General features: G+C 44.4%; 1 protein-coding gene across 2 annotated transcripts in view; it reads right to left on the bottom strand.

Annotated features, from left to right (window-relative positions):
- Positions 1 to 4595: 4595 nt before the first annotated feature.
- Positions 4596 to 22089, bottom strand: part of MAP3K20 (mitogen-activated protein kinase kinase kinase 20) — an 89579-nt gene continuing 72085 nt past the window's right edge. The window contains exons 17-20 of one of the 2 annotated variants that reach the window (XM_041473504.1): positions 12534 to 12650; positions 10939 to 11013; positions 9770 to 9920; positions 4596 to 5512 (exon numbers count right to left, since the gene is read on the bottom strand). In XM_041473504.1, the coding sequence (XP_041329438.1) occupies positions 4833 to 5512; positions 9770 to 9920; positions 10939 to 11013; positions 12534 to 12650 (1023 nt within the window). In that variant the 3' untranslated portion in view covers positions 4596 to 4832. The remainder of the gene's footprint in view (positions 5513 to 9769; positions 9921 to 10938; positions 11014 to 12533; positions 12651 to 22089) is intronic. The other variant, XM_041473503.1, reaches the window with a different exon arrangement.

Genomic DNA, 22089 nt, shown 5'->3' with positions numbered 1-22089 from the left:
GATGTCCGGGAGGGGACCGGGAGCGGACCGGGAGGTGTCCCGGAGCTGTCCGGGAGGGCTCCGGGAGGAGGCTCTGGCCCCGGGCAGGGGCTGTGGGGAGCGTGGGAGGTGCTGCAGGCGGAGCCGCAGGGAAGGGCTGCTCGCTGTAGCCCCAGCTCGCCTTTCCCCCAGGGGGACATTGCCTGCCGGCGCCGTTCCTCTGTCCTCTGAGTTGTTAATCTCAAATGCCCTGTATTTACATTCACTCAAACGTGATCTTGGCAGACCCTTATTAGTGTTATTGCCTTAATAGACTTCTCCTCTCTAACCTCTAAATTTTTGTGACAAACTGGCTTGAACTCCTAAGCATGGCAATTCATTAGATAAGAATATTATGTAAAAACCCTTCTATGGTGGACACATATACAGAAAATAATTCTGTCAGATGTAATTTTCAGAGGTAGCACAGCTATTTGATTCCATTTAGTGATATGAGATGCCAGGAGGTCTCTCAGTTTGGGGTTTTTCCACAGTTATATAAGTCACTGCCCATCTTTCCCAGCCTAAAGTAATAATAATAATAATAATAATAATTATTATTACTATGTCAAAGTGCATTCTCTAGCACAATCAAAAAACTCAATTGTATATATTTGATGTACAGTCCAATGTTCTTGGCAGCAAGTCTGCAAGTTATAGAAAGTCTTAAAATATATGGGGTTTGATCCTGAGCAGCATCAGCTGAGCTAAAGAGCAAGACAGAGGTGAGGGGTGCCATGTCTGGGGGCTGGTGTTCTCAGTGAGGCAACCTCTACTCCATACATCAGCTCAGCAAGTTGCCAGATTCTGGTCAGCATGCTGTCACACATGGCCAACTGCTAGAAAATAATCTGTGGGAGCAGATAAGATAGAGTAATACTGCAGTAGCCAGTTTTTTCTTTAACAAGGAAACCATGTCCAAAATCACGCGTCCCCATTTCACAGCAAGGAAGCAGGTTCTCATGGCCAATCATTAGCTCAGTCAAGGCAGAGCTGGGGGGAGGCACAAATGGGCACTCTCCCCTCCCAGCTGAACGGGGACTTGCCCTGGCTGTATGTACACAAAAGCAGCCTGTGTTTGCAGGCCTGGGCAGTGTTTTTCCTCTGGTGAGTCTCATATTCACGAGCTGCCCTGCTTAGGAATGGGGTTTCATAGGAGCTGGAACTGCCAGCTGGTTCACAGCACAGCAGCATAGCTCTGACCTGCAAGACACAGGCAACAGGCGCCTGGAGAGTGCAGCGCCACCCAAAGCTGCTGGTCTGGCTGTCCCTCCCTCTAGGGAGCAGCTCCCCAGGACACTCTTCTCCTGATGGCAGTGGCAGGTACCCCAGTGCTGCCAGGGAAACCTGTGTTCTTAAGAAGCTGATAAAAAACAGGGTCAGACCCAGCTCTGGGCCACTGAGCTGAAGAAGAATGATTGCTACCCTCAGTGGTAAGTGACTGCTCTCCATCCTCCTGTTGTTCTTCCCTATTTTTTTAAAGACATCCTTAGGTATATGGGAAAGACAAAAACAAAAACAAAAACAAAAAACCAAAAACCATATCTTGCTGGCAGAAAAAGAAAGAAGTCTTTTTGCTCGTGCTATGAAGACATCAGCTGTGGAGGTAAAGCCTGTAAAATTTCAGAAAACCAAGGACCATGATGCTGAGGTTAACCTGCTCTTCCTGTGTGAACTGAGCACTGCTTCCTACCTCTCAACCCACCCGCAGGGTCAAGAACCAATTGCTGGGGAGAGATGCTGCTGTTCACCCTGAAACTTTCCTGCTGATGTCTGGCATCCAGAGAGAGCGCAGCAGCTCTTGTGATTCCCACAAGATCCAAAGTAAAATGCTGCTGAATGAACAGAAAGACTCTGTGTAAGCTCTGACAGCAAGTCTCACATTAAAAAAAATTAAAAATCTGATTTTGTAAATATTCTCTCAATTTTATGTAAATACTCACTCACTTTGGACGTCCAGTTCGGAATCTGCCTTCATGAGCTCTTTGCTATTTTTCATCGTCCATTCCAGCAGGCATCTCAGAGCTCGCTTCTTACAATTCAGAGCATTTTAAACCCTGGAAGAGGAAAATGCAGTGCCTTTTGGGGATTAAGGAAACATCAACATCCAAGCATGGAGATATGAAGCCCAAGAGAAAGAAAAGCCAAGAAACCAAGGGGCAGCTCTATAGCAGTGGTATTTTGTGCCACTTGCAGAGGCAGCCATGGAGGGAACTGCAGCACTGCCAAGGATATGTGTGTGGATGGAGGATAGTGTGTCCAGCTCCTGGCATGCAAATCTAGACATACTAGTTCTTCAATACGATTGCCTTTAACAGACTTGTAAGAAAACCCTAAGTGAACATAACCCAAAGAACATTTTCTGAGGTGTAGTTGCCCACGACAGTCTGATTTTACACATTGCTGTGCACGGTCTTCTAGCTGCATGTTAGTAAAACACGAAAAAAAGAAGGCTCGGCTTTGTAAAGTACTGGGGGTATGTGTGAAAATGTAAGCACATTTTTATTTATAATGAATTATCATCAAGATAGGGAGTAGCTGCATTAAAAGTGATAAAAAACAAGACAGAAAACTAAATCTTGCTAAATTTTTTTTTCACAAGTTCACTCACTGTTGCTTTAACTAGCAATGCTGGTACAGCAAAAGGATTTCTAATCAGTCACTAATGCATGATTGTTTAATTTTAATGGGCATGATCAATACCATCCGCTCCTTCTTTAAATGCTAATGAACACTTTAATACAACAGATGTGGACAAACAGTACATTGCAGATTAAAATTAGGCACGGCATTAAATAGCTCACAAACAGCAGAGGAATCCTGCTGGACATCTTGATGAACAACCACAGGCAGCTGATAAATCTTGAACTGCCACCACCAGCCCACAGTATCTCAGGCTTGTACAACTACACCACCATCCTGATCACCCTAGAAGAGAAAGGTGCCTTTCCAAACTCTTGCAATTACTTTCTTAGGATTTGTGCAGGCCCAACTGTGATTCCTGAGATGCATATCCAAAGTAACACAAGCACATTCCTAGCAGCTACTCTCTGTTACTATTAGTTGGTATCTTCCAGCCCATTTTGGTCATGGCAAGAAATGTCAGGGAAGGGTCCCTAACCTAGACAAAATCCCAGTCCCCTGTGGCAGAGGAACACCCAGTGCTAGATTGTCCATGTCCCTCAAATTAGTTGTCAGGCTCAGTAAACCAGGGTCAGAAGCTGGGTTACTAACTAGCTTTCAGCCAGTTTGAAGCCACAAGAAAATGGCAAACTTTGTTACCAAAGGACATCACATGCAGCTGAATTCACTTCAAGGTAAAGCTTCTATTTTTTCTGCTCTTAACTGTTGTCAGAGGAAAAGGCACTTGAGTGACAGAAATCCAAATCCTGATACCTGGTGTCATTTGTGTCTTGCTCTATTGGTTTTGGTGGATCTGTCCTGACTTAATGAAATGTGAGTCCCAGTTCACTCTGGTAGGTATTGGAAACTCACCCCAGGGCTCAGCCCTCACTGGGGCTGGTGGCAATCAGAGGAAGAAGAGCTGCATGTACCCACAGGAGTGGCCTTTGTGTGGAGCAGGGAATTTACATGTCCTTTAGGACATCCAGTGACAGGGCTATGGTGACACCCCCTCATCCTGAGCAGGTGACATGCCAGCAGCTCTGCCGGCATCGCTCACCATGGTGTGCCAGCAAGGGATGGGTGGTGTGCAGCCCCCTGTTCAAAGGCATCTCTAATTTACAGTTCCTTGGCTTTCAGAGGGTACCATGCATTGCTTTGGGTTCAGCTTCCTTTATCTGTTTCTTCCTTTTTTTCTCTCTTGCATCTTGTGAAACCCAAACTTTTTTTTTCTCCTTTTTAATTGTGTGAAATCAACTTGGAGTGAAAAGGCCACGAAGAAACTTTCTGATGCCAACTGAGTCTAAGCTGAGTCTTTGTTCTCGGCAGAGCTAAAGACCACATTAATAAGAACTTTGCTGACCTTGTCTTTACTACCTGAATACTGAAAGACAAAAGCGACACAGTCTGGCCACATTTAAAAATTCAATTAAAAAATACCAGCTGCACAGGGATAAATATTATTACAGACCTCAGTGGGATTAGTTGTAACTATGATAAAGGCAATGCCTTCTTCTCACTCTATTTTAATTTTTTTCCCCAAAAGAATAAAGCCTAGTTTTTGATTCTTCTTCTGATTAAGACAACTGTGTACGTGACAGAGTGTGCTCAGTGGTGTTGGGTAACTAATGCTGGGGCTTTTAATAAGGAACAAAGTAAGAAATTCCTGAGAAAGGATGGCAAGCTGAAAGTGGAGAAGTGAAGCTACTAAAGTGGACCTGAAGAAAAATGTTCTTGTGTCCCTTTTTTTCAGACTATGCTGAAATACGTACCTATTCCTATAGCCCTGGCAGAAGCAGACTAGACAAGGGGTGAGAGGACCCTGCTTAGAGCTGGACTCAGCATCTAGAAGCAAATTGAGGTGAGGAGAGAGGTAACAGCACAACTCTCCCAAGGATGAAACTGAGAGCCTTTCATTGTGGCACCTGGCTGTGCCTTATGGATTTTATTTTTGAAATATTAAACAAATGAGTGGATATCCAGTCAGCTGAGAACATGAGCAGCCAAACAGAGGGGAGAAAACCAAATTAAATCCCTTGGTGCTGACAGCGACAGGAGGAGAGGTGGCAGCTCTCCCTGTCCGCTGGCAGGCCCCAGCCAGGTGGGTACCGGCTTCAGTGCAGCAAATTAAATAGGAGCAGACATATCTTCTCTATGTTGAACGTTCAGTTAAATCAAGGGCCAAATTCCACTCAGAACATCCTCCGGCCCCGCCAGCTCCCCCTGGCTCTCTCCTTTCCCGGCTTGCCGGCGGCCTGCCTGTGGGGTTTCCTTGCGTGCTGCACCTTTATCCACCCGCCCTCGCTGGCTCTGCTCTCCCCTTCGCCCCTCCTGGGCTCGCTGTCACCCTGTGGGGGCATGCCAGGGATGGCCGAGGGCTGCGGAGGGGCGCGGGGGTACCTGCGGTGCTGGGAAGCCGGGGGGGCCGCTGGCAAAGAAGTCCTGCTGGGCCTTGCCGAGTGCCGCGGGGGCCCCGGGGAGCTGGTCCCGCTGCGCCGCCCGTCCGAGGAGCTGCGGGAGGCAGCGCTGTGCGAGGCGGCTCCGCCCGGGCCGGCAGGCCTGTCCCTCTCCGAAGGGGTGTCCGAGGCTGTGCTGGAGGCGCTGCTGCCTTTTGAGTTCAAGTGCAGATTGGAAAGGTTTCTCATCAAACTGTGTGACAGGGGAGAGGAATTCCTCGAGTGGCTGATGGATGTGAGCTGCTGAGCGACGGGAGCGCGCGTCCTCCTGACGGCAGCGGCGTAGGAGTCCTGGCTGCGCAGGTAGGGCAGGTAGTGCGTGACCGCGCTGGGGCTGTGCGGGTGGCCGTGCTGGAGAGAAATGGCTTTTGCTAGCTGCTGCATGCGCAGTGTCTGCATCCACTGACTGTCGGTGCCTGGCAAGGGAATGGAAACAGAGTCAGCTTTCTGTGAACGACGGAAAACCGCTCTCAGGTTTACCGAAGGTGTGAGGTTAGGTACCAGCGTTTCTCTCGGAAACCACCCTTCCCTCCCAGCCTTGCAGCAAATAGTTCTAGATTTGAGTATGTTCAATGTTATGGTTGAACATAATGTTGGGCTTTTAAAATAGCAAGTGATACAAATATTTCTGATGCCACTGCAGATTACAGAGCTTAGACTAGAAGACAGTTACTGAGCCATCCACTTGGCTGTTCAGGTGGGTTCCCACCCCCAAGTGCCTTCTGGTCATTTGAACCCAACCTGGTTTTAAAGCCCTGTGATGCTCTTGGCAACCTCAGCAGATTTCTCCACAGCTTTCATTAGAAAAGAGCCTGGAGACCTCTGGAGCTGACACAGAGGTCACCCCAAGGTACCAGCACTGCTGCAACATGGCCTTGCAGCTGCACCTCTCCCATCTGGCACAGTCGTGCTGTTCACAGCCCAGCACAGAGAGGAAGCAGTGCAGAGCCAGTGCAAATCCCAGCTGCGGCAGCCACATTCACCTCCTCTGGCTCCGATTTCTTTTCAAACTGCTACACACCATAAAAACCAGAGCTACTTTAGTTGTTGTTGCTACGACAAATTCAGAATTCAATCTACTTTGCATCCAGCTTCATGCAGAAAACTGACTCTGTACGTGGAAAAGCCAGTGAGGCATTAGGCTTCAGCCAGGCTGGCTCAGACAGTGCTTAACTGTGAGCAACTCAGGGTATTACAGTTCCCTCTACACCTACTGTCACAGCCCTGGGGTTGTAACAAAAGTTGTAGCTTTCAGAGATCACACTGAAGTGGTTTTGAAAGTCAGTCCTGTGGTTTCCATGAAAGCCTTTAGCAAATACAATAGCTGTAAATTTTCCATTTGAACTGCAAAGGCTGCCTGGTTTGCTACTTTGTGGGTAGAGCAGAGAACAGGAATTCCTCTTATCTGAGGCCACAGCTCTGGCCAAAGACCCATGGGGAGCAGCTAAAATAATTTTGTTCTAGAGAGATTTGAATTATTTGTCCTTAAAGATTGCTAATATCATTCCAACAAGAAAGCATAACCCTCTCTGCCTCTCACTGGAACACTTCATTGACCATGGGGAGTTTTGTGGGAGCTGGATAGCAGCTCTGTCCTCATTAGGATTTCTCCTGTTAAAATGTAATGGATGATCTCTTCCACTCCTCTTTTCCCCAGACTTTGTTTGAATCCAAAGAGATTTAAATCACTTCAACTTATTGTCAAGTATGTCAAAAGGAAACTGTCTTCCCTGTCGTAGTGTGTATGACACTGACACAGCAGATAGCTCCACCTGCACTTAGAGGTGAACCTTCTTTCACAGAAAGACAGATGGGAATTGCCTCCTCTGCTTCTTAACCTCCTTGAAAGTCATGGTTTCAAAAGAAACATGCATGCCAAAATGTACTTCTAGACACTATTGCCTCTGCCATTCCCCCATGCCCTCTGACCAAGGCTGTGGATGTAAATCACAGACCTCATAAACCTGGAAATAGCAGGCTCAGGACTCAACTTTGGATCTTCATTTGTTATCAACACTCAGGTGGGCATCACATGTGCTATGGGACTAGTGCTGATCTCCCTGAACAAGGGGCTCCCTTTAGGCTGTTCAGTCCTTGCTCCTTACAGCCAACAGCAGTTGCCAGTCCAGGATCCAGCTGCCCAGCAAGGATCTCCCAGTGTGTCCTGTGGGGTTGGGAGAAGGGGCTTCTCATGCCTCTCATGGGCTTCTCCTTCACGTGGTCTCTGAGCCACCAACTCTGTACACTGAGTTACGTGCTCTGTGTGGTAGCCCACAGAGGTAGTTATTTTAGCCTATTAGACAGGTATTACCCTTACCTTTGAGCTTGGATTTGGTGGTCTTTTAAACCTGGGATAGGTGGTCTGGTAAAGAAGACAGGCCAGAAGGTTTGCTAGAGCTGAGGCACAGCTTTCATGCTGGCTGGTAACCCACCTCCTTTGAACAGTGCCTATTCAATTGGCTGCTGACAAAACATTAGTGCTTCCATGTAACTCCTCCAGTGTGCCAAAGGGACAGACAAGCTCTCCCACCACTCACTGAAAAAAAAGCAACCATTTCGGTTTACAGCGGCTGAGCCAACCTGTGAAGATACACACCACACTTGGTATGGCTGCAGGGCTCCTCACCCCAAACCAGGGTAACCTCTATCTGCAAAGCTAATCTGGAGTAAAGATGTATCTATTAGGACGTGTTCTAGTTTTCATTTGCATTATAAAATGTAATTGTGTTGCAAACAGATCACAGTTACATAGGAATAAGCACACCCGTGTTAGATGTGTTTGTAGTCCAAACCCAGCACCTCTCAATTCACAGGGCCATTCTTCTACAACGTTGAGAAATTCCTCCTCTGCTCACTGGTGTCTTGTTCCAGCTCCTGTACTGCCCCTCGGGTGTCCCAACCCAAACATTTTGCAGCCCTACCGTGAACTCAAAGAGAAAAACAGCCTGGCTAACAAACATCTTTACAAAAACAACAGCAGGTCTTAAAGGCAGAACTGTGCTAGAGTCAACTGAGGTGAGTGTGAATCTGTCAGCAGCATAAATTTATTAGGAAATGAAAACTGCATTGTAGAGCCCACTGCATTATTAAATTTATCTCAATGAACAAATTAAGCCCCAGAAGCCATAACAAACACCATTCCAGAAGTCAGACAATGATGAGCCAGGGCTGGTTCAAATGGGCAAGCTGAGCTGTGGAAGAAGAATGCTGTGGGAAGATTTCCACAATTCCTCAGAGAAGAGCAGGATGTCAGGAGCGCTTGTGTCTGCCAGGCTGGCAGTATTGTACTTGTCAAAATAGTGTATCATCCACGGGGGACTTTTTGTTTCTGAGCCTCAGTATGTGTGTCCCTCTGCAAGAGCATTGGCCAGAGCAAGAGCTCCCACACACCTCTCACAGGAGGTGCCCTTTATCCAAGCACAACATCTGTGCAAAGCTGTGTGCTGGGTGGCTAAGGGTGGGAAGGAAGAGCTGGCCAAAGCACTCCAGCTAAGTGTGAGCTTATCACCATGGACACTTCCAGCCTGCTTCCTATAGGAGCATACAGGGCATCCCCCTTACCCTTCAGAGACAGGTAACAGGCAGCTCTGCCAGGGGGAAAAATGGATCTGATGGCCACCAATGTAAGCAAGTTAATCAGAGACATCAAGACTGGAGGCAGCCTGTGCTGCAATGATCATGCATTGGTAGTGCTCGCAGACCTGAGGGACATGGGTCTGGTAGTTAGGCTCATGAATTTTAGGAAAACAGACTTCCAGCTCAAGGACATACTTAAAAGGATCCCCTGGTGACAAGGGAGTGGAATAGAGCTGACAGATTTTTAAGGTAATCTTCCATAGAGTGCAAGAACTCTCCAGGAGCAAGAAATTGGGCAAAGAAGGTGAGAGACTGGTGTGTCTGAGTAGGGAAATGCTGGTAAAAGTAAGGGGAAAGAAGAAAATGCACGGGAGGTGGAAACAAGGACAGGTAGCTTGGGAAGAGTATAGACATGAAGTTTGATTGTGTAGGGATGTAATGAGAAACGGCAAAACAGAGCTGGAACTGAACCTGGCAAGGGATGCAAAGAATAACAAGAAGGGTTTCAGCTATGTTAACAAAAGAAGAAGTTCAAAGAAGGTGTACCCCCCTGATAAACAGCACTGGAAAACTGGTAACAACAGATGGGGAGAAGACTTCATCTCAATCTTCAATATCAGCCTCTCTTCCCACACCTATCAAGTCAATGGACAGCAGGATGAGGACTGGGGGAGCAAAATGCCTCCTGATCTTAACATCAGTGGACAAGGGAAGAGCTACACATGTTATTTATCTGGACTTCTGAAAAGCCTTTGACATGATCCCCCGCAATGCCCTTCTCTCTAAATTGGGCAGAGATAGATTTGATGGGTGGACTGTTAGGATAAGGAATTGGTGGAATGGTTGCATCCAGAGGCCAACAGCTTGGAGTCCTGGTGTACATCAGTGGCAAGTGGTGTCCCTGAGGGGTCCATACTGGACCAGTGCTGTTTATTATCTTCATCACTGACTTATGGAGAGATTGAGTGCACCCTCAGCACACCTGCAGGTGACACCAAGCTGAGTGGGGTGGTTGACATGCATTGACATTTTGCTGTTCTCCCCATATATGCCATATATGCCCATGTCAGCAATAAAGTTCACATGTGTCGACTTACCCGAGTCAGATCTGCTCCGTGAATTCCCCTCCGAATTGGGGAGTGAGGTCTGTATCAAGAGCTGCACTGCCTCAACCTCATCCTGTGCTTTCAACTTGCTCCAGCAGATAGCTTGGATGTGCCTCGTGCTTTTGGGAGCTCTAACATCACTCTGCTCAGGAAGGACACAACAAGTGTGAGGATGTAACAACAAACAACACACTAAGCTCCCCTATGAGGGAACTTCCACTAGGGCCTGGGAGGCAGCAGTTGTTTCAATACAAAGCCTGTTTTGCAAAACCACTTAGCTAGTTCTCAAATATTTTTAGAGTGTAGATAATTTTGGCTGCTACTTGTGATTATGCTAAAAATGTAGTAGTGAATAGCTGCTTCAATTCTTGTACCCTGCAGAGGAAAGATCTGAAGGCCTTCCTCTAAAACACAAAAATACATTTTACTAGTTCTATTAATGAGGATCTGCACTGCTTTCTGCTAAAAGAGGTAGGACGAAGGTATTTTTGCAGGGGGACCCCCAACAAAATTTTCCTGGAGTATCCTTCAGTTTGCTGTTAAGGATCTATGACTCCTGTGAGAAACTTCAGCCTGAAAGAAAACAACTACTTCACTTCTGAGAAAAGCAAGCAAGGCCCAGAGTTTCCCCATTGCTCCATCACTGCCTGAATGCTTGTTCAGGACAGAGCTGCAATCTCATTTATTAACCTTCTTCTGACATACAGAGTTTGTCTTTATAAAATCAGTACTGTAAGTAACTGCAAACTTTTTTTACAAAGCTAATTTCTATCACACCAAATTGTACTCTGGGTTTTATTTTATCTTATTCTTGATTTCTCTTTTTTTTTTTCTTCTGTTGCTTCTCTGCTCTCCTAATTAGCACATCACTGAAAAGAGAAAAAACAGCCTCTTTAAATAATGCAAACAACACTGACCATTACACTTCAAGCAAAAAGAGCTTTCACCCTTGGGAAGAAGAGCCATCCCAGGCAGCAGTCTGAGGCCACTGTCTCTGTAAACTTCATTCAGCTTTTGCTCTGAACTTTATATTTTACAACTAATTACAGGCTGCTGAGAACTTGATTATAGGATATAACAAAACCAGAGGATGTTATTTCCACACCTCCTGTGTAGGTTTTGTCTTGGATCAACTATTTTATTTGTTTCTTAGAGCTTACCTCATACGTAACAACACATTCTACGGACTGGTGCTCTTCTATGCCCACAATCCATTTCTCCATTACAAACGGTGGCTGGAAAAAACATGGTGGGAGTTTTATAAGGTGCTCTTCATCTCCCAACTTGTTTCTAAATCACCCAAAAGGGATTTACATCATTTGCCTCTTTTCATTCATTCCTATATTGTTAATATCAACACTTTCCTTAAAATTCTGTGAGACAATATATTTTTGAAATATTTACTTTCTGGTTTACAAAAGGAAACTGAGAAGAGATTTCCATATATAACACACAGCAGATGAGACAACATGGAATATTTTCAGGGGGCATGAATCTTTTTCAATTTTGTGCATGTACACTTTTGCTTCTGCTAGATGTACAGAGGGAAGCAAGAACAAATATCTAGAGATTCTCAAAGATATTTCTTGACAAATACAAAAATATTGAAGTATGTGAAAAGTTAATGTCACTGTATCTAGTTGTTAGTTTATTTACCTTCATGCCTTTTTTAAAGGAAAAATTGAAATGTCTAAGATTAAAATTAGATAGAAAACTAATGACAGTAAAAAACCCTAGTAATAATAATAATAACAAAAAAATTACAAGTGTTGTTCCAGAAATCACTAACCATGAAAATAGTGTTAGCATTAATTAAATATTAGAATCTTTTTTGGCAAATACACCTATATCACATTTTCCTTAAAATTCTGACTGTTGACAATCTGCTTTTCATTTTTTCCTTTAGAAAAAAAATGGCTAAAAGTTTCCCCCCCCAATTTTGCCACAAAAATTCACAGATAAAAGCACTCAAGAGTTTGGGTGTTTTTACCACTACACATTAGAGCAGCATTCTAATTGGCAATCAAGCTGTATATTTTTTCAGTTAGAAATTTATTTTGTTAGCTATTATCAAGTGGAGCATATTAATAAAAACAAACAATTAAAATAATAGCTAACAAAATGCCCTCTGCATAAACAAAACTTCTGTTCCTTAGGGAAAAGCAGTCTAAATGCTTACTGGTAAATATTTACAGGCAGGTTCTGACACAGGGTAAAATGCTCAGTGACAGTGAATTGCAGATATTCAGTGTTGCACTGTCTGTGATGGGTTTCAGTCTTTGCAATCCAGTGGTGCATGAAAGAGAGAGTTTTAGAACCAGATAAAAGTTCTAAAACCACCAAAAAAAAAAAAAAAAAAAAAAAAAAAAAAAAAAAAAGAGGAAAAAACCTGACAAAACCCCCCAGACAAATCGCATGAGGTTTCTGGAACATTTAAATTGGTTTCTTCTCTTGAAAAATAAAGCAATCTTTTCATTAAAAGGGGTAATAAATTCAGAGGATATAACATGGAATTAAAACAAGAAAATACAAATTAGTTCCTTCTCTTATTTGTCTATTGTAAACATTCTTGTCAGCTTAAAGGAGAACCAAAATACCTAACTCCTATTATGATACAATTCTATTTAAAATGTGCATTTTATTTAAAAGCTGTCAAGAGATTGAGCTTCTGCAAGCACAAAAGTCGACTGCTGTGGTATTTTAATGTCTTTGTTTGAGATCTGTGAATTCGTGGAAGCTTTAAGGCTGTAAATACCTTTGTCATCTTTAAAATCTCTACATCAGGTAGGTTAGTGTTGAATGTCACATCTTTTATGTAGGTTATTGCAATTTCATCCCCGTCCATCTCCATGTACATTTTCCATTTACAATCCTATGAATAATAAAAAAAAGAGTGCTGGATTGTTAGAATACAAATAGGAAAAGAAAACCCAACAACAAAACCCAAAATGAAACAAAGCCGAAACAACCAAAATCTAATCCTCAATATATGAAGGGAAGAAATAACCCAGTGAGAAAGTTAAGGGACATATAGATATTTTATACATGTTTGCAGTACAGTGTTGATAATGGAAAACTCTCAGTTGTCTTGTTCCCTCTTCTCTCAGCCCACCCTGTGAGGCAGCTGCCACCTTGACAGGTCTGGGTGTCTTCCGAGGTGTGGTGTCCCTGAACGGCCTCACCCGGACACACAGCCTGCTGGAGCATGTGGCCTGGGAGCTCTGCACAGCCCAGGGCAGTGGAGGGATGGGGCAGTGATGGGAGCCATCACCTGAGGCCACAGTCAGAGCTGGCAGCCAGGCACAAGGACATTGGCCCAGTGAACACAGGAATAAATGACCAAAGTCTGTGCAACACCTTCAAGACAATCACTCAAATATTGGGCAAAAGGATGAGCTTGTTATCACAGCTCAGTTATTTCAGACACTGAGAGCCCAGCGAGGTACTGAGCATCCTCAACTTCTGCTTGCCTCCAACTGCATTATTAATTATAAAGCTCAGCTAAGAAAATAATCACAGTGAGTCTAATAAACCACAGCAATAAAAGGTATCCTTAAACAAGGTATCCTTAAACAAGGATACCTGTCCCCTGAGCTGAGCAGTGACAACTGGCAGCATCCTGCAGGACATCCCACATGGACTGAGTGCTGGAGCTGGGGTTTGTGTCTGTGGCCAGGGAGGCCTCCGCTGGGGACCAGAGACTGCCTGTCCATGGTGCAAACCAGCCAACATTTGCTGGTCTGCCTGGAAGGTGCTTTGGGGATGAAATACGTGCACTGAGATACTGGGGATGAGTGCAGTGCACATAGCTCCTCCAAAACTGAGTCCCCTGAAGGACCACTCTGCCACTGAAGCAGAGTGTCTCCACCTCCATACAGGAAGGATGGAATCTGCCCTTCACAAAGACAGAAGCTCCTCCAGACGTGCCAGGGGTTCAGGGGTCTGTGTCAGCCACATGCCACCTGTAAGGCAGGTGTGGGCTTCAGCTCTTGCAGAAGGCAGTCTTCACCTTGGTTTTGCTCAGAAAATGCCAAAACTTTCAGTGGGGACACAGATGGACACTTAGGGCCACGGGCTTGTGTAAGTACTTATTTGCACAGACAAACATTCAGCAGCCTAAAAAGTATCTGTTTGCACAGGTGATTATCTGTGGTGTTTGTGCGTGCGTCTCTCATAAGTGTAACGCAGGAGCTCAGCCCTCAGAAGGCTCAAAGCTTTCCATCACACATTGAATTGGCAATTCCAAATTCAAAGAAAACTAAAATATAATAATTTCTTGCAACAAGAAATTATGTTTATGACAGCATTTGGCCCTGTGTGTCCATCTGTCCGCTTTGAAAGCTTCCACATGTTACAAGCAGAGAGGCCACGTGAGTTGGTTTTCGCACTGCCTTGGTGCGAGTTTGAGTGATGGGGACTGCGGTTCAGTGGTCAGGGCACCAACCAAGACTCAGAGGCACCAAAGTCGGTTTCCAGTTCTGCTACTGGCTTCCTGTGCAACCTGCTCAGGTGCTGAAGTCACCCTGTGCCTCCATTTCCTAATCACAGACTGTATCTCCTTGCACGTCTCTTTTCTGTCCTGTTTTTCACATTTGTGAGCTGACCCAGGGCAATGTCTGTCCTGTCCCAGGCAGGTTCAGCACTGTGCACCAGCTCTGACACAAGGAGGGCATGTGCTTTGAAACAGAACAGCAACAGCACAGCAAACTGTCTCTGACTCCTCCTCATCTCTCGAACTGTGCTCCTCTCCCTGCCCCAATGTTCTTGTTGTCAGACTTTTTTTCAGGATATTCATGCTAGTGCAAATCAAACCTGAGGTTAGAGACAAGATGCCTGATGACATTTCTAAGTTCTACAAAAACACCTGAGCCAAGAAAAGAAAAAAAAAATCAACATAAAGTACTATCCTCCAGTTAGTTCAGCTCATCTCCTGCCATCTCTGAGTAATAGCAGTGCCAAGCACTTGAGAGCTAGAGCTGCACCTTGTGCCAGGGCTCCCATGCCCTCCTGACTCAGGATTTTGTGCTGTGCACTCACATTTTCCGGCAGACTAGATCTGACAAATATAATCTCATTTTAATAAACAAAATAAACCAACCAACCACCACTAGAGAAAAGCTATGTACATCCAGGGTCTGGCAGGGGGTGGGCACTGCCACTGTCTGTCCCCTTGCCAGATCTGCTGCACAGGCAGGATCCCTCTCCATGCGGTCATGGATCAAATTGCCCCATGCAGGGCTGGATGCCTGGGGCCTGCACAAACACTGCCTTCCCCAGCTCTCAATTGCATCTTCAGAAACACACACACTCTCCTGTCCCTCAAATCCAGTCCCCAAACCTTTGGTCCTCTTTGGAGCCCTCTCCAGCCACTCTGTGCAGATACCAAGATACCATACTAGGATACCCTCAAAAGTACTTGTCTCATTTTATTTGGAAAGGTTTTCATTTTGTCTTATTAGAAAATCATTACTGTAAAGGGAGAATGAGAGAAGGAGCAGATAAGGAGAGTGAGAGGAAAGAGGATGTTGGGAGGGGAGGAAGGAAGGAGGGAGGGAGGGAAGGAAGGAGGGAGGGAAGGAAGGAAGGAAGGGCAGCAGGCAGGTGACTTTAGAATCACTTAGGAAATATCTAATATCAGTAGGTGGTTACTTGTCTTACAGACCTAGTAACCATTCTGTTCAACCACACAGTAAATAATGCAAGATTTGTGTGCTGTAGAAAGAAAGGGACATATTTCCCTGTTTTCTAATGGAGTTTCAGATTCTTATAATAGGAGATGCTCATCCATTGAAGCAAAAATTTGGCTAGAAAAACCAGGCATATGAATTTCAGTTCTTTGATGAACTGTAGCCATATGACTTCTTAGATCAAAACTACATTTAGTGCCAGGCATATGTGGGAAAATAATTTGGAAATGGCTTGTTCAAAGTGTCTCATTGATAGATATGCTTACACAAGTCCTTCAAAGGGACTTCCCTGGATATCTTGTCATTCAAGCATTAAAATACCTCCCAATATCTACCTGCTTGATTTTGATCTAAATAAAAAATTTTCAGCTTTTTGTTTTAAAAAATTATCTAGTTTCAGAACTGAAAGGCACAACCTGCAAAACTTTGTGCAAAAACATTTCCAAATAACACTTTGACAAAGCAAATAAATCAACAGACTCTGAAAATTACTGTACAAAAGAAAAGAAAATCAGACATGTATTTGAGCTGCTTCTTCTCAGCTTTGAAACAGAAAGTAAGAACACTTTAAAAATTAAGTCTCCAGCTTACTGTGGTGACAATACTCCTTTAACCCCATATGCGTTTATGTCTGCAAAAAAAACCTGAAAGGGAAATGAAAAAGATCAGGCACAGGATCTAAACAGCAAACACATATCCTGCAACAACACCATAAAACCTTTGCTAGGGAGGCACTTCATTTTTCAAGGGGGCCCAAATCAAGGATTTGTTTTAAAATCAGTGGTTGCAATAAACTTTTTTTGTTTTTTAAAGATTGAAATGGCATTGTAGCAGATAACTGGATATGAGAAGAAAGTAAGATGTAGCGCAGGATGAAACAAACAAGAAAAAAAATGTTGGCCATGCTGATGCTAAAAGTAGTAGCATGTTGATGATTTAGGTCCCCAGAAGCTCCTTTACATTCTTAGCTATTATCTATCTCAGCTGCTGAAACCTGCTGTTTTAAAGGCATTAGAGTTGAACATCTAGTGACAGCACTTGGGTTATTTATCATTATGTATCACCCTGCTACACTATATTTTATTATACTGGATTTAAAGGAAGATAACACAATTATGGTTAATTTGCTTCTCTTCTTTATATGTATAGTGTCATGACCCACCACAGCTTTGTCCCATGAGATATTTTTAACCAAAAAGAAATCCACAAGAAACTCTCCCTAAAAATTCCATTAATAACCTCTTGTAGCATGTATAGGTTGCAGGGTCTGGAACTAAGAATGTTTTAATCTCTTCAGCAAAACAATGTCTCATAATGATGTACAGGACTATTGCTGCACTGATGAAGAATCATACATAATTCAGCACCTTTCACTTGGCACCACTGTGATATCCTCATTAGCAGTGGCTCACAGTGGCTGTCAGATGGTGTCCATGCGAATGCAGGCATTATATTGTCTTTGAGATGTGCAGCTGCTTCCATGACACTGCCAGTATATAAAAACATGACGCCAGTTTGTTTTATTTAGTGCTAAACCTTCCAGTTTGTAAAAACAAGGCTGACACAGAGCCTGACATGAGGCAGTGAAAATAATTAGCTCTCATTTTCTCAGCCTCCTATTTCCTTCTCCCCGCTGTGTTCTCTTTCCACTAAACCACCACATGTCAGTCGAAATGGGAGGCAATTAGTGGGCTCATTTCAGTCCCCACAACTGTGCTGAAAAGAAAGTATTTATGATGGCACAATGAACAGCTGAAAGATTAAATAACATTTGCCTTTTGAAAAGAAAATGACTTCTAGCTAAATGGGCAATTTTTGATTATTCTCAAACAAGCTTAGAGTAGTTGGTTTTTAAAATACAAGAAAGGAAAATGAGTCATTTTTAGGTGAAAGAATCAAATAAAACTTGACACAGTAATGCAAATAACTGATGTTTTATTGCAAAATATGTAAATGTGTTATACCCTTAACAATGGCTGGTGTCTCAGGTCAGGGCAGGCTGCTGCCAGCCAGGCTCCAGCAAGAGAAGGTGGCTCCACCGCTGGTTTTGTTTCAGCTGTGCAGGCAGAAAAAAAGAGGGGCGGAGGGGAGGCCTTGCGAGAGAGATGGTCTTAAAATGTACAGAAACAAAGCAAGAGGAAGATATATTTATGTTATCAGTTGCCTGGGTGCCTCCTCTGAGCTGGAGCCCTTACTCCCCTGCAAGGCAACAGGCGCTGACTGGCTGCAGCTTCGCCTGGAGAAGCGTGAGGCCCCTTACCAGTAACGCGGAGCAGCCAGCACTACCAAAAATATCTGTCCCCTGGCAGCTCCCTTCTTCAACATCCAGGGCTCTGGAGCTCTGTGCACAACGGAGTGGCACATAATGGTAAATACCAGGCACTGCTGTGTGTGCCCCAAGAACAGGGGCTTGCAGCAGGCAAGGCGAGAGCTCGGTGATACCCCAGCATTTACCAAAAGCTGCCCCTGCCATGTGATCAGAAGCAAACGGGGGTGTTGTGGTCGCAGGCATCATCCACATGAACAGCCTGCTTGCAACAGTGGCATGGTAAAGGTGGAAGCATGAAAAAGGAGTCCCTTCTCTGAGGGCTGCATGGGTGCCCTCCTTCACTGTCCTCCAGTGGCATTTCCTGTGGGGACAGTGTGCTGGAGCCGTGCAGACGCCATGTCCCCACTGCAGCACGTGGAGTGACTGCTCACACTCTGAGACTTGCAGCTCTGCCGGACATCAGCTGAGGAAACAAGGGTGCTCAAGAGCTCGAGAAAGGCACGGCAGGGTCACTGTTCTGCTGGGAACAAAGGCTTCTCTTCCAGGCTTTTGCTGGACAGCACATGCCAAGCCTACAGATCACTGGGAACCTGTCTGGGCTTCTGCAGATCAATCTGCAGTATGTGAGAGATAACGTGTGGAAAGGCAGCAAGCTAATTCAGTGGTCAAGATATATATATATAAAAAATCTTTAGATTAAAAAGTCTAGAAAGTCAAATGAACAAAATACCTACGTGAAAAGTCTATGTCTCTTCAGGGCTACGGAATAATTTCTAATAGGAATCCCTGGTCTAGCACTGCCTACACAAGGATTTTTAAAGGTCTTGGCTTGAGTTTGATTTCAGTTACACATGGATGCTACAGCTGGAGCAGTCCCAGTGGAGATGATGGAGTTACACCAGCTCCACCTCATGCAAAAACAATACATGGTCCTGGAAAGTCTTTGGAAGAAAATACCAGGAGCTCAGATCACTTGCACTGATCCACCTTCTTAGCAGACTACAATATTCTGTTCGTAATGGTGGTGGCAATATTTTAATGTGGCTGTGGTTTTATTTTACAGATTAGGTAATTTTTTGTGTTCCCTCAGGGACTACTTGATAGAATAGGAACAAATCTATGAAAATAGCACATGAACACAGCTACTCTGATTCTTGCATTAACTATTAGTATTTAGTACTGAAAGCATTGTGCTTTGACATGGAATTAAAGAGGGAGGATTTAGAAGATGAGGTTTTGAGATAAGGACAAATAACCCCATGTTAGAAAGTCAAGGTACCTGTGGTTATTTTGCAAAGGAAGGGTTAAATAAAACCAATTCCTCCTCCATTTTTACTTACTGAAGTGGGTTAAATACCTACAGAGCATGGAGAATATAAATGACTGAAAAATTGTAGAACTGAAATTTCAAATGTTATACCTTGGCTCTTGCTTTATTTTTAAGAAAGTAAAGAAAGAATTTATGAGCGTTGATATAGTGGGTGGGTGGGGAGGAACAAGCAGCAGAAATGGTCTCAAGCACTTTTGAAACTGCATTCCAGTTACAACTATTTCAGTACTGTTTTTTCTTGTAGTGCCTGCATTTTGCCGGCCTGGGCTTCTCCACATGAAAAGCTGGTCACAATGTCGCTTTAAAGTAGCCTTAATAGTATATTACCTTTGCCACTACACATTTAAATAACAGCATTAAAATATCTCAGTTTGGATATTCAAGGCTAGAAAATAGTTCACACAGTTAGCAGATGGCTTTGAAGAGGCTCTGCTCCTTACCTTGTCAAATGGAGAGAGAGGTAAGTGGGGAAAAATCAGGCGAAATGGTGAGCCAACTTCAAGGCTTTGTGTTTGGATATAGGTCAAATTGTGCCACTCTCGGTAAAAAATGAAAACATTCAATGGCATAGTGAAATCTGCCCTTTTGAGGACCAAAACTAAAGAATGCATCAATAGAAGGCAAAAAGACTGTAAGGCATCCTTCTCAAGGGGTTTGGTGATTCATCAGTGTGGAGCCGACATAGCTCAGGCACCTTTCTCTGATTGGGAAATTTTAATGAGCCATCTAGGATGAGAAAGCCATTGAAAATTCCCTCTGCAGTCCTGCAAATCAGCTCAAGCCACAACTGCCAGGGTTTGTTGTTTTACTCGCTATCTTGGACTTAATTGGTGGTCCCCTGCTTTTTTTTTTTTTTTATTTGTGGTGGCGGGGGGAAAGGTCTAAATCTATCACCTTTCAGCTCATTGGGAACTGTGTACAGAAAGGTCATGAAAAGGCAGTGAATGGAAGTAACCACATAACTTGAACTACAAGAGTTGGAAAAGCAACCTCTAAAAACCAGGTTAGCTTTGCAACGCTCACTCCTGATGCATTCAGAGAGCACAAAGGTCAACTGAGCTTTTATCGCCTCCAAAGATGCAGCTAAAAAAGGAAGGAAACTGTAATGAAATGACTGCATCTGTCAGCTGGTGGAAACCAACATAATCCCACTACAAGATGCAGTTTAAATTAGATAAAAAATATGGGGCTGGTAAAGCTGTTTACTGGGAAGTCAATGTTTCATTCAGCATACAGAAAAGGCTGAACATTCAAATGCTGTCCTGAAGCACATCCAGCAGGATCCTTGCTAAAAGGCACTGCCATTCCTAAGGCCCTTAAGTTTCTGCCTGCTGATGAAGAAAGGTGTGCTGGCTGTGCTGATGGGGCATGGTGCAGTGCCCAGGAGAGGACACCTGTGCCCTGAGGAGCTATCTTCACACCGCAGATGGTGCTGTGCTCTTACCAGCCAAACACATCCAAATTAACTGGCACCCCTGAAATAGTTTCTGGATCCTGGACCAGCTTATCCAGCACTTTTATATCTGGTGGTATTGCTGCATGTCATGATGCACTCCATGGCTGCACCCACTCCACAGCTTTAGTTTGGACCAGGAGGCTTTTGTCCTGTGTGTCCATCCTGTCCTATGCTTGGGCAGAGCCACCTACAGTGACATGGATGGCTTGATTCCAGGTGGAACTGCACTACAATAACTAAAGGGAAGTCGACTCAGAGACCAGCACAGAGCCAGCCTGGTGTAAAACCTCCCAGCATGACCTGCTCTCCTTACAGAGCCCTTCCTGCTGCACTGCACCACCTCCCAGCTGAGCCTAATAACCTCTCTCGCTGTACACAAGTCTAGCAGCCAACACACCACCCAGGGAACACACACCCTCCATGTGTAACCCAGATTTGAGCTTATTGCCTCTTTTTCCTCATGATTAAAACAGGAGAAATGCTTCTTAGTTAGGCAGCTGGTTATAGGGACTGATTAGGGTAAAGTTCCTTTGAGAAATTTATTTTTAAACTGATGTAGGCCAGCTTTTTAGCTACAAAGATGGTGGAAGGTATGATCCCAAGTGCTTCTGCTGACCCAGTTTTACAGGAACAGGCACCAGTCTTTTACAAAAATGAGACAATAAAAGAAGTTTAAACCCTTCAATCCTGGTTTTCACCCTTTTCCCAGTTCATTTTGGAACAAATCTAGATGGCAGCTCAAAGCAGCCTCTAGGGGAGCCAGAAGATTATGCAGGGGTTTTGAAAGAAGTAAGCTAACCAAATTTCCTATACAGTTTGTACCACACCAGTCTTTGTTAATGTTAAGTTTAATGCAAATTACTTGCCCATGTTGGCCCTAGCACCCTGCCCAAAATCTCAAACAATCTGCTCCTTCCAGTTCACTTTTTCAAACTGGCTCTGCTGCAACATCTTTAAAGGTACAAATTCATGTGTAGATCTCAGACAGATGTTTCCAGCCCAGACATATTCAGGTGACAAACTGTGCATTCCCTGGAATGGCATCACTAAGCACACAGGGTGCTGCAGCAGGGCAGCTGACAGGGAAGGCATGCCTGACATGCAACCACAGCTTCAGAGGGAATGGCTTTCTTAGAAAAGGGCCCAACAGCACACAGAGCACACACGACCAATTAGGAGCTCACAGGGAAGGCAGGACCAAATAAAAAAAGGTTGTCAGAAGCCTGCAGAGGTTCACAGGCCCACTGAACTAACTCTGCCCTCTGATAACAATTCAGCTTCTGTCCCATAGACTTTGCATACAGTCTCATTTGCACATTTTGCTGTCATGGCTAAAACATCTACTCATCTTCAAATTAAGGAGGCATTAGTACAACATGGATTTCTCTCCAGTCTGCAAACAGAGGTCTGCTTGCTTCTTCTCTTGCTCTTTCCTGTGGGTGGTTGCCCAACTCCCTGCACTATGGCTCACAGTCCATATTGGAAATGGAAGGGAGATATGAGTTTTTTCATGGACTTTTAGTTCCTTCAAGAGTTAGTCGTACATGGGAGAGAAAAATGCACACCTAC

Source organism: Pyrgilauda ruficollis, unplaced genomic scaffold, assembly GCF_017590135.1.
Source record: "Pyrgilauda ruficollis isolate IOZ18807 unplaced genomic scaffold, ASM1759013v1 scaffold3, whole genome shotgun sequence".
Classification (NCBI taxonomy): domain Eukaryota; kingdom Metazoa; phylum Chordata; class Aves; order Passeriformes; family Passeridae; genus Pyrgilauda; species Pyrgilauda ruficollis.
The sequence above is the reverse complement of the archived record's forward strand: the minus strand, read 5'-3'. Positions and strand labels throughout refer to the sequence as shown.